This window comes from Leptonychotes weddellii, chromosome 6 (genome assembly GCF_054177405.1).
Source record: "Leptonychotes weddellii isolate Sample4059 chromosome 6, ASM5417740v2, whole genome shotgun sequence".
NCBI lineage: Eukaryota > Metazoa > Chordata > Mammalia > Carnivora > Phocidae > Leptonychotes > Leptonychotes weddellii.
Window position 1 is genome coordinate 77,750,946 of NC_138374.1, and position 12,643 is coordinate 77,763,588.

At 52.3% G+C, this 12,643-nt stretch overlaps 1 protein-coding gene across 2 annotated transcripts in view; it reads left to right on the forward strand.

Moving 5' to 3' along the window:
* The window catches only part of CNIH3 (cornichon family AMPA receptor auxiliary protein 3), a 203,626-nt gene that overhangs the window by 90,301 nt on the left and 100,682 nt on the right, over nt 1-12,643 (forward strand). Inside the window, exons 1-2 of one of the 2 annotated variants that reach the window (XM_081823026.1) lie at nt 644-1,437; nt 2,212-2,310. In XM_081823026.1, the coding sequence (XP_081679152.1) occupies nt 2,212-2,310 (99 nt within the window). In that variant the 5' untranslated portion in view covers nt 644-1,437. Of the gene's footprint in view, nt 1,438-2,140; nt 2,311-12,643 lie in introns of those variants that run through there. The other variant, XM_081823027.1, reaches the window with a different exon arrangement.

The window sequence follows — 12,643 nt, forward strand, 5'->3', positions numbered from 1 at the left end:
TGAAGAGTCAGCGGAAGAACTGATCAGTTAGGCGGCATCTAGTTGAGGCCTCAGGTCAGGTGGTGGTGGCTGAGATGGAGATGGGGGTGGGGTATGTGCGGGAGGGCCTGGGATATGCACCGGCGGTCACACTGCAGAGAGTGACTTGGGGCAGGTCACGGAGAGGACTCTACGGCTGGTCGCCGGCGAGTTGGCCCCAGGCAATGGCAGGCCCTCGCCCCCGCCCCTGTCCTCACAGGCCCGTCCTGCTCACCATTCCCGCGGTGGACCGCGGCAGAGCCCGGTCGTGCTGGGAGGGTCTGGACCCAAATCTGGAGGATTTACGTGGCTGGACCTGGTTCTGGCCTCCATACAGACTTGTGAGAAGTGGCACACAGATGTGCGGGAGCCACGTGGCTGGCTGTGCCGTGCAGGTTCCCCTGCTTATTGCACCTGCCGCCCGCCATGGAGCCGCCGCCTCTTTCCTCCATCCCTCCCTGTCCTCGCGCTGGGGGTGGGGTGGGGGCAGATCGATTATACGGGTGCCACAGAAGGGGCGACACCACGGCATGAGGTGGGGAGGCGCATGTCCGTGAGAAGGCAGGACCGTTGTGGCTGGCTCGGCAGAAGGACAAGAATACAGCGAGACCTTTACGCGGGGGTGCGGTGTGCCGTCGCTGCAGGTAGGCTAGTGGGAAGGGGTTTTGGTGGCAGGAAGAGAAGAGCCGCAGAGGGGTTGGAATCACAAAGCTTCCCGAGAACTTTAAGACTGGCTTGGCTGGTTGGTCCCGTGGCCACTGGGCTCTGTGGATGGCGATGGTGTGGACGCCGTGTCCGGGAGGGGAGCTAGACTCCGAGGTTCCGATGGACAGATGGTTCAAGGGAGTTGCTAACTATACCGTTGGGTACCAGGTTTCAAACTAAATTTGGGCTGCAGCTTCCAGCTTTTCGTTGGCCCTGGATTGAGAATAGCCTCTCATCTCCCAGCCATCTGGTCCCTCCTGGTCTCCCCTGCCGAGTGACGTCTCCGCATATCTTCCCACAGAGAGGACAGACTCTCAAACACAATCTATTAGGTGAATCTATGTTTTTCCAATGGAGGAGCCCCAGGTGGGATTCTGGGGAGGAATGGGTCCCCACATTGGAAGCGTCTGTGGGGTGTGGGTGGGATGGGATGGCCCCCTTGGGCAGCCGCACGTTGAGCTGTGCCCTGGACGGGGTAGTCCCTGCCTGTGCGCCTGGATCTTGGTTTCTCGAAACTTCCTTTTCTGAACGAGCATGCTCTGGTGCCACCTCTCTGTCATCTAGCGTCAGTGGGCGTGTGCGCATGCCCACTCTGTGCAGGGCGCTGGTGGCCCAAAGTGGTAGAAGCAACACCACTGCTGGTTGGAACACCACCAGTGTCTTAGATGACAAAAACAGAGGACGAGCTAGCTCTAACCACAGCATTCATTACTGGTAAGAGAATAACCCGTTATTATGTGTCTGCACGGAGACCATGAGCCAGGCTTGTGGAGACCTTGAGACAGACCAGACTCGAGCTTTCTCCCCTCCCACCCTCAGCCCCTGCCCCTGACAAGCCAGCATTTTCGTCCCGGGGAGATCAGGCCAAAAGGAATGTCGAGGGCTAATCGGAAGAGGGTCCATCACAAACTGGGCCCACGCGACCGGAGGGGTGAACGGAATTGGAGGGAGGCGTTACCACTTGGCTAGCGCTGGGAAGTCTGGGGCCTCGGGCTCCCCTCCTCAGCACCGGAGCTGCCCTCCGCCCTCCGCCGGCGTCCTCACCCAGTTCTGCCTTGTACCAGGAGGCCCCTGTCGGCCAAGAGAAGCCGTTACGTTTGAGACAAATCTGTGGCGATACTTGTGCGGATGTAGCTCAGGTGGCCCCTGACAGGTGTCTGGTGAGGGCACCTGCGGAATTGCCTGGGGGGCTTGCGGGGGTTTGAAGACTCTGGTGGTGGGCACAGGGCGCCCGGGCGGTGCAGTCGGGTGAGCGGCCGACTCTTGGTTTCAGCTCAGGTCGTGATCTCAGGGTCGTGAGATCGAGCCCAGGGTCAGGCTCCGTCCTGAGTGTGGAGTCTGGGATTCTCTCTCTCCCTCTCCCCCTCCCCCTAATCACACACGCACTCTCTCTGTAAATAAATAAATAAATCTTAAAAAAAAACAAACAAACACTGGTGGTGGGCAGACCCACCGCACGAACCTACCCTCTTCCATCTCTGATCACAGATGCCCCCAGGGCTGAACGTGAGCCGATTTGGATGTGACAAGTCCAGCGGATTCAACTCATCAGAGTTTCTCGATAACAACAAGCAGGCTACGAAACCGGTAACATTTCCCCAAATAGATTTTGTGATGCTTGCAGGCTCCTCTCCACACATACCGGGTGGGGGAGGTGTTTCCATGAGTGATGGACCTGAAAGTGTGTGTGGGGGGGTGCGGGGGCTGCTCACTGCAAATGTTTTCTTCTTGCCAAAATGTTAAACACGTCTTGTGAGGGTGGTTTAAGTCTTTGTGGTCAGCTGCATACGTGGAGTCAGTTCTGTGGCTCGGCCACACCAGCGGTCACGGGCGTCCTGGTTGCAGAGGTGCAAGGTACGGTGGGAAATCCAGGCGAGGCGAAGTGCACGAGTCATGAAGCTGTGCTCTTAAGGGATAAGGCTGTACATTTCCTGGGCTTGTCCCGGGGGCCTTGAGCCCTGGAGAGCCTGGACCCGGCACCCCTGTGTGCTCCAGACCCCTGGTCTGCGTCGCTGTCCGTCTGAGCCCTGCTCTCGCTGCCCGCCCTTGGCCAGCCTGGGGCTTTCTCCCCTTGCTTCCTGCCCCTGCCCCACCTTGCAGCGGCAACCCCTCTTTGGAGCGTGAGGTTGGAAGCTGCTTCCCCTGGGAAGGCTTCTCGGAGCCTCCAGGCCTGGTGCTGTGTGCCCCCACCGAGCCCCCGCGTCTCCTGGACACAGGACATCGTTTATCCCCCTTGGCTTCTAAACCATTTGCTCCCCGGGCAGGACTGCTTACTTTCCCACACGGAGTCTGGCATACAGTCGGTGCTCAGTGACGCAGCGAGGGGCTGCGCCGTGTTGTCACTGGAGGCCCGGCTGCTCGTCTTCCTTTTCTCCTCTCCCTCACTCCGTCTCCCGGACAGCCTCCTCCTTGTCCGAACCAACTCGGAAGTGCTCTCGTCTGTTTCTGTTTCATACCTGGCTGCTACTTCCCTAAAGTCTGTTTGGGCGAAATAATAAAACTCCGTTTGTGTTATTTGCTCGGATGTTTTTCCACGCTGTGTCATGGTCGCAGAAGGAGAAAATCACAGCTGTGGGGGGAAGACCCGCCTGGTGCACAGGGCCAGGAGGGCCAGGGCATTACCCTGGACACTGGGCCATGGGCACGTGCATCTCCACACCCCCATCGGTAATTCCAGGTGGTTCTCCAAGTGCTCGTCCCCATTTCCACTCCCGCCAGCACCGTGCATGCGCTCCGGCTTTTCTGCATCATCAGCAGCCCTTGCTTTTGTCGGACCCGTTCAACCTCTCCAGTCTGCTGGTGTGAAATGGTGTCTCGCTGTGGCTTAGTTTTGCTTTCACCACTTAGGCATGGGGTTGAGCATATTGCATACGAATGGAGCTGTTCATGTTTCTTCTTATGCGGAGAGCTAGCTCAAGTCCTTTGCTAGCTGTTTTCTATGGGGATATATGTGTTTTTCTTATTCACTCACCACGGCCCCTGAGCCTCACATCCTTTGCCCATTTTTGAATTGGGCTGTTTATTTTTTTGTTGTTGAGTTGTATGAGTTCTTTATATATGCTGGATATTAATCCCTGACCAGACATAGACTTTGCAAATAGGCTCTCCCATTCTGTGGGTTTTGCTTCACTCTCCTGTAGTGTCCGCTGATGCACAGTAGTCTTTAATTTTGATGAAGTCCTATTTATCTGTCTTTTCTTTTGTTGCCTTTGTCTTTGGTGTGCTATCCAAGAAATCACTGCCAAGTCCAAAGTCATGGAGACTTTCCTCTACGTTTTCTTCCGAGGTCTGTAGTTTTAGCCCTTAAGTTTAGCTCTTCGATCCTTTTTGGGTTATTTTTTTAAAAAGATTTATTTATTTGAGAGAGAGAGAGAGAGAGCGCATGTGCACGTGAAGGGGGGAGGGGCAGAGGGAGAGGGAGAGAGGATCTCAAGCCGACTCCGCACTGAGCGTGGAGCCCAATGCAGGGCTCAATCTCACAACCCTGAGATCACGACCTGAGCCAAAACCAAGAGTCGGATGCTTAACTGACTACACCACCCAGACACCCCAGCCTTTTTGGGTTAATTTTTGTATATGATGTAGGGTAAAGGTCCAAATTCACTCTTTTGCATGTGGATAACCAGTTTTTCCAGGACCGTCTGTTGAAAAGACTGTCCTTTTTCCATGGAATGCTCTTGGCACCTTGTTGAAAATCAGTTGGCCATTGTTTCAGGGCTTTGTGTCACCACACGTCTCCTTCCTGTTTTTGTGGGTTTTGAGGGAACACAACTAGTGAGTGTGGTTAGCCTGCCATCTGACCCAGAGCCCTAAGATTTCTGGAAATAAAAATGGCCTCGTCATGGAGCAAGCATTGGAAATCCCTGCCCCCATGCTTCTACCCCCTCTGTCCCTCGTTTAGAAGCCTTTGCTCTGGGGCCACTTCCACACTCTCTGCTCTGCTGGTTAATCTGATCACTTATTTTGACTACTGACTAGTGTAAAAAATAATCAGGTTACTCATTGCTCTTGAGACGGTAATATGAAGAGCCCCAAGCATGTTGATTATCTCCTAACGTGAGGATGTAAGAGAAGTAAAGTGTACTACTCTTGAAAACAGGGCTATGTGGTTCGCATCATGGGGGGGAAAGGAATTGTCATTCTCCCAAGCCCATTATTTCATTATTGACTGGTTGGCTTTTTAAAGGTGATGGGCTTTCTTTTTCTTTTCTTGGGAGATGATCTGCTCATCTGCTTTGCTAAGGGTCTTTAGGGATAACATTTGAGTCACTCATAAGCCTGGAAGACAGACAGACATTGTAATATCCGAATTACCCTGGGACAGGGACTCTCGGAAGCTGGAGGGGTTGAAGCTGCACTGCCTGGCGTTGTGCCTTTTCCCACCTCTGGAGTCAGACTGACGTGCCAGGTTGAAACATCAAACATTTGTCTGTTCAGATGATGGGGCCAGTGTGCACGCAGTAGGAATGAAGATTGACCACAAAAATCAGGCAGAGGGGATGTGGAGGGACTAGGGAAGCCGGTTCTTTCTGGGTGGTCTTTGCATTTCCATTCCTAAAATTAACATACTGTTTGGCTTTTTGGCTTGGATAAACTGAGGGCTGGGGTTTCCTTTACCCTCTCTGTGCTCCCCCAGCTGTCCCTGGGTTGGTTTATTTATTTTAACTGCTGTTTATGGTTGACACACAGCATAGATGACCAGCCCCCGGAGTGTGTTAGTGGATTAGCATAAAGCTCTAGAGGCAAATATTTTCTGACTCTGGGAGAGGCGGATGTGGCTGGGCTTTTCTTTAGCATGGTTTGCTGTGACCGGCATGCTCCATGAAGATAGAAAAGGACAGGGCGCCTGGGTGGCTCAGACGGTTAAGCGTCTGCCTTCGGCTCAGGTCTTGATCTCAGGGTCCTGGGATCGAGTCCCGCATCGGGCTCCCTGCTCCTTGGGAGCCTGCTTCTCCCTCTGCCTCTCTCTCTCTCTCATGAATAAATAAATAAAATCTTTAAAAAAAAAAAAGATAGAAAAGGACAAAACATGTCACTTTTCTCTCCGAATTAGCTACTGACTAGTTTTTCATCTCAAATAGTGATGGATATTGAAATATCCTATGTGCAATGCACCCAGATCCCACAGAATTTCCTCCTTACATACATAGGTAATGAGATGGAAGGAATTTTATTCACCTGAATTCCTTTTAGAGAGAGTGAGTATGTGTTCAGGAGAAATATTTTGAGAAGCCTGTTGAGGTCAGGGTGGGGGACCCCAAGTGACATGCTCAGAATCAGAAGGTGTTCCGAATGCCTTCTAAGGAGGGTGAGTCCTGCTAACCAGCAGATTTTGCTTTTCTGAAGACTGAGACCGTCAGGTGTGCAAGCTTGCAGGTTAGGAGTAGCCGTGTGCCTGCATTACTCTTAACGATGGAGGGGGCAGAATCTGCCTTTAATTTACTTCTCAGCCACACAACTCTGCTGAGGTCCACTGCCTGTCCCCGGGGCAAACATGGCACATTTCCTGGGGCATCGGTGGTCTGCATAAATGGACCGTGGAGAGTTCCAAACTCACATACGCTGTTAAAAACATTGACCTTTATTTTTTTTAATTATTTTATTTATTTGTTTATTTGACAGAGAGAGAGAGACAGTGAGAGAGTGAACACAAGCAGGGGGAGTGGGAGAGGGAGAAGTAGGCCTCCTGCGGAGCAGGGAGCCTGATGCGGGGCTCGATCCCAGGACCCTGGGACCATGACCCGAGCTGAATGCAGACGCTTAACGACTGAGCCACCCAGGAGCCCCAAAACATTGACCTTTAAAGACATTGCTCTGAGTCACGTGAGTCTGTGGTCCCGGACACTCCTGCTCCATCTGCTATGTACTTACCTTCCCTAGCCGCACACAAAGTGCTACGAGAATCAGGGACAGAGGGAGCGTTTCCGGCCATGGACAGTCACTGAGTGACCTCGGGGGCCTTTAGGGAGGCAGCACCGAAGATGAGTCTCCAAGGATGGAGAGTTTTTGTTAGGGAGAGGATGGTGGGTCTGTGTTGGGTGGGCGGGGACCTGCCAGGTGAGGGGGTGGCGTGAGTCCCAGGTCAGGGTGGAAATGCCAAGCAGAGAGGGGACCAGTGTGGCCGAGCTGTGGGACAGTGAGGGAGGAGGAGATCTGGATTGTGCATGGGGACCAGTGGGCAGGAGCCAACCATCAACTACCCTTTTTTTGTTGTTGGGCATCCCTGATGAGAGACCAGGGTGTTTGGTCAGCGATCCCTCATCAAAGATGCCTCAGAATCACCAGGGCAGAACTTTGAGCCCTGCTGGGACCCCGCCACTGGAGTTTCTGATTCAGGAGGTCTGCTGTGGAGCCCAAGAGAGCTGTATTTGGAAAACGCTCTTCAACAATTTTTGTTCACTCCCCGGTTTTAAAACGCAGCAATGGGAGGTGATGGCAGTAGGCCACTTGTAATGTGGTAGAACTTGGATTCTGAATTCAGGGCGGTGGTGATGGGACGGAAGAGGGGGTCCGTTTGAAAGGCTCTAAAGGGGCAGGGAGGGCGTGAGGTGACGTCAGACCTGCCAGAAACCCAAACTGCGATCACATTGGTTTGTTCAGCGGTTCCTGAATGGAACCCATCCCATCCAGCAGGTAGAAAGGAGCTCCCCCGAGCTTTAGCAAAGGAGAAGTTTTCACAGGTGGAAATTGTGAGCACAGAACATGTTGCTTCGGGCGAGGGCGGCTTCCTGAGGGGGATGGAAGAGGTCTCCTGGGTGGACTATCCCGCTGGGCCTCCCCTCGGTGACTGGTTCAAGCGTCAAGGCTGGGATGCTGGACAGTGCTGTTGGTGTGCGTGGCCCTGTCTGGGCCCGCTTGAACAGAGCGCTTGCCGCTCCGCTACCTGGGGTATGTGAGCCCCGCTCTCCGCGTCCCTCCCAGATCAGCGATTGTTGGGCCCCCCTCACTGGTGGCCGCATGAACCTCACTCAGAGTCTTTTCTGGGGAGTAATTCCACAGGATACACGGTTATTTGAGCTCTTTGTGGACAGGTTTTCAAAAGGATATTTTTGCACACTATTATTGCTGACATTACCATCGTTGTGTTTTTAAAAGCTACTTTATTACAATTTCTAACTTCAGTTTTGTCTAATTCTCTCTTTTGAAAAAGAGTTATACTATGCAGAGCAAAGGCATTAGGAAAAAGTTCTCAAGTGTCCATTGCAGAGAGGCACATAATCCCCCTCAGGACTGCACTTCTATTTGGTCCTTGACTTCGCTCACAATAATGGGCCACTCAGTGTGAAACCTCGTGTTCTTTAAGACAGCGAGGTACGCCTCAGGCATAAGTCTCGTCTGGGCACCAGAAGAAAATGACCCGGTTCCATCACAAACCCTCAATGCCAGAGCACACAATGTTTCATTAAAAGGCAGAGAAAAAGTACTGATGGACACCCTTCCTTTTTGGAAAGCTGATCCTTTTGTCATGGAACAAAGAAAGGCTGGTAAAAATATTCACTCTGTAGCCATCAGGATGGCAGAACTTGAATGTGATGAATAAGCGCATCTATCATTTGTCATGATATTTTGGCTACGTGAGTCAGCATTTTGATTTGCAGTGACCATTTTGAAAAAATGAGACACTTCTTGGTCCTGAAATGTGTTTCTTGGGAATATTCCTACTTTGTGGACTGGTTGACTGTGTGGAGCTCTCAGCCTCCATGTAAGATAAGAACATGGGAGTCTCAGAAATGTCAGTGTGGGTTGGCCGGCATGAAGTCCGTGAGGTGAGGACCAAGCGAGGGGCATGTGTAGGAATGGGAAGGACACAGAAGGGCTGGTGTCAGCCTCAGAGGTCAGGGAGGAACCCCCGGAAAAGCTGGTGTTGGGGAGGAATTACTTTACCCTCAGAGTTTCTTCTGGGTTTCACACTGTGAGACAGATTAACAGCAACAAATCAAATTTAACTTCAGGCCTATTGGAACCCCACATACAGAGAGGTTCAAAGACAGAAAAGGTAACTGAGGCACGTGTGCCATCTTGAGCTAAGGAACGGATAGGGGTCTGGGGCCTCCAAGTGGACGACCGCCATCCACAGGGCAGTGTCTGGTAATGAGATGTCTGCCCTGCCCCACAGACAGGTCACTTGGCTAAAATCCATCTTGTAATAAATCTGATTCTGGGAAGGACCCACAATTTACATCCTTCTGGATAGTTAGGGGAGGGGCAGAAGTTTCTCCTGAGTCTGCTGCATCCTGACTGCCCTCACCCCAGATAGTCCACATGCCAAAGTGGCACATTTTGGGGAGACTTGCTCTGAACCCCATCAGCGGCTTCCTAGTAATCTGTCACAGGCCAGTAAGGTGTTATTCCATCTGAACAACCCTAGAAGCATGCTCCGTCTTCAGCCTGTATCACTTCCCTCCGTTTCCTCCCTGTTAAGCCCCAACTCTGCGGCCCATCACTGGAGGCTCACCTCTCCAGCCTCATCTCTTGCTGCTGCTGGCCACGCGGGGGTCCTCCCGTGCCAGGAGGTGCCCCCTCTTTCATGCCTCCACGACTTGGTTCTTTTGTCCTTTGCTTATAATGCCTTTCCTGCACGTGCCCCTTGATCAAAATCCTACTCATTTATTTTCCAAGGCCTGACTCAATGTCATCTCTATCAGGAAGCCTTCCAGACCCCCACAGTCCAACACACATAGAACGAGCATCCTCCATATGCCAGGCGCAGGGCTGATGAGATATCAAGATGGGCAAGACTCGGTCCCTTCAGGGGGTCCCGTATGTGCTTCCTCCGCCGCGAGTGGATGTGCCGGCTGCTGGTGGTATGAAGTTACAGTATAGTTCTTTCATTGCTCAAAGTCCCCGTTCCTGGTTGTCGGGGAGCCACATGCCTGATCCATCAATGTCTCAGTGGACGGTGGGCATAGCTCGGACAAAAGGGCTCAGCTCTAAACTTCATAGTTGGCTTTTTTGAAGCTATAAGCAGGCAGTAGTCTTGAAAGACAGACTTTGTGGAAAGAGAAAAGGGCTTTCTAGAGACTCTAAGTCTTCCCCTTTCATAGAGAGAGCCAACTGGGCCAACCCAAATCATGGCTTTTTACTGAGCGTAGAGAGAACTCCAGATATGGATCTGATGTAGAGAAGTTCTCACCTCACATGAACAGGGAGAGTCCTTACCTCCTCCCCCCAGTGCCGGGGGAGAAATGGGGCAGTGTGATGTTGTGGTTTATAATAAAAATATATATATTTGGTCTCCATCCAATTTCTAAGGGGTTTTCTAAGGGATAAGAACAATGGGAGCATCTTTTGCTGTGCTATTTGGTTTTTATCCTCAGTTCCTGAAATGGCTTTAGAGAGATAGAGGTGAAGTGGGTGCCTTCTTATTCGTAACAAGTCCCTTTCAACCACACCCAAGTTTCTGCTAATGAGGTGACTTTTTGGAAGCCCCTAAGCAACCGTAGGCTGGGGGCTGGTTGCCCGGGGCGGACACTGTGTGATTGGAGCGCTGGAACTTTCAGCCCCACTCCTCATCTCCTGGCAGAGCGGTCTGGCTGGAGATTGAGTCCAGTGGCCAGTGGCCAATGCTGTAATCAACCTGCCTATGTAATGATGCCTCCACAAAAATCCAAAAGGATGGGCTTCAGAGGGCTTCCAGGTTCATGCAACAGAACACGTCCGTGCTCCCCCAAGCTCCTTGGGGACAGAAGCTCCTGTGTTCGGGATCTTTCTAGACTCAGCCTATGTATTTCTTCATCTGGCTGCTCATTTGTATCCTTGTCATAACCCTGTAATCTGGTAAGTAAACTGGTTTCCTGAGTTCCGTGAGCTGCTATTCTAGCAAATTAATCGAACCCAAAGGGGTCATGGGAACTGCCAATTTGCAGCGTTCAACGGAAACCCCAGGCCCCAAATCAGCCCCTTATGCCAGGCCGGTCACCACACGGGGGCTTAATACCTAACCTAACTGCAGTTTCAACCCCCAGAAATGTAGTCCTAATGGGTCATTGAGGGAATTTCTGGTCAGCCCCAGGGAGGCGATCTGTCCTGAGGGGCCTCCCTTCCCCCAACGGAAGACGAGGTCATCCATGTAATACGACCCCCTCCCTTTCTCCCCGGGGAAGGTGACTTTGCCTGAAGCAATCTTTTCTTCTCTGTTGCTCATAACTTCTTGCCCCACCCTCCTTCCTATAAAAACCATCCATTTTGTAAACTCCCCAGGGCTCCCCTCTATTTGCTGGGTGGGGTACTGCCTGATTTGTGAGTCCGTTAATAAAGCTGGTTGGATCTTCAGCTGTACTCAGCTGAATTTTGATTTTTAACAATAGCCAGTGGGTCAGCAACAGGGCTAACAGCCTGCACTTGTGTTTGGCGTCTGAAATGGGGGGACCGAGCCTGGAACCTGTGGGGTCTGACGCCACCTCCCGGGAGACAGTGTTGGAATTGAGTTAAATTGCAGGACATGTAGCTGGTGTCGCTTGATGTGGGGAAATCCTCCCATCCGGGAAGGGAAGTTGACTTGTGAACCATCTGCTTCTCCCCGTGGGATTGGCACAGGAACCTCCAAGGAGCTCTTGTGATATCCGATGATCTGGGACTCTGGGGGCTTGAGGGCAAGTTCCCTGCTTCCCTGGGACGCTGCCGGCCTCTGAGAGAAAGTTGGGCTTTTGGAACGTGGGAGACAAGTAAGATGGAGGCAGAGGTGGGGTGATGCAACCGCAGGCTGAGGAGGGCCGAGAGCCACTAGAAGCTGGAAGGGGCCACACTGTGAGGGGCCGTGGCCCTGCCGACCCCTGGGCTTCAGACTTCCTGACCCCAGAGCAGTGAGAATATTCATTTTTGTAGTTCTAAGGCCCCCAATTTGTGGGACTTGGTGAGGCAGCCCCAGGAGAGGAATACTGTGTGGAGCGCTGGGCTGGGCTGGCACTTCAGGTCACGTTTCTGGTTACCCCTGCCCCGCGCACTACTGCAGACCCTGGAATCTCCGCGGGCCGGGTGGGGGTGCAGGCGTGCGGAAGGAGCCAGGGGTCGGGGCCAGGGAGGCCACGGAGGAAGGCCAGCCACCTGGGACCCCAGCCCTAGGGGCACAGCAGCCCAGGACCCTGGGCGGGACCAGCCACAGCCGGGGACACGGGGTAGGACGTCCATGCCCAGAAGAGGTCAGGGGACAGCATGTGGACCAGAGGCCCATGCGGGATGCTGTCAAGACAGGACGTGTCCCCCCGCAGCCGGGGCCATGTGGGAAGGAAGCAGGTGTGTGGCCAGAGTTCCTCTGGAAACAGGAAGCAGACCTGACAGGGAATTTGAACTTGGAAAGTGAGTGACTGTTTACCTGAAAGAAACGTTTCCAGCCCACAAGAGCCTGAGGCTCGGGCTCCTGGAAAAATCCGGGAGTGTGTGTGTTGTCGGTGGGGATTGAGCACAAGAAGAGACTGGTTAGAGAAAGTTTATAGTTTTTGCATATTTGAATTTTAGTATATAAATTCCACTCCACCCCTAAATATTGACCATATTCTGTGTTTTTTCCCCTCCCATGTTTGCTTCCTCCACTAAACTGTGAACTCTCTGTGGGTAGAGATGGTGTTCTGCCTCTTGGGATATCTGGGTCCCCGAGACCTAACGGGACAGTCCTGACACATAGTCTGGTTTTGTCAAGTGTCTGTTGAACGAATGACAATATTCAAAATGTGTAAGCAGCAGGGCGCCCGGCTGGCTCAGTCGGCGGAGCGTGCGACTCTTGATCTCGGGGTTGTGAGTTCGAGCCCCACGTGGAGTGTGGAGATTACTTCAAAATAAAATCTTTAAAAAAATGTATAAGTAGCATTTCCTTTCATTTTCCCTCAATATCTTTCAAGTTTTATTTTTTATTTTTTCCAGTTTTATTGAGATATAACTGACATATCACACTCTGCGAGTCCAACGTGTACAACATCAGATGTGA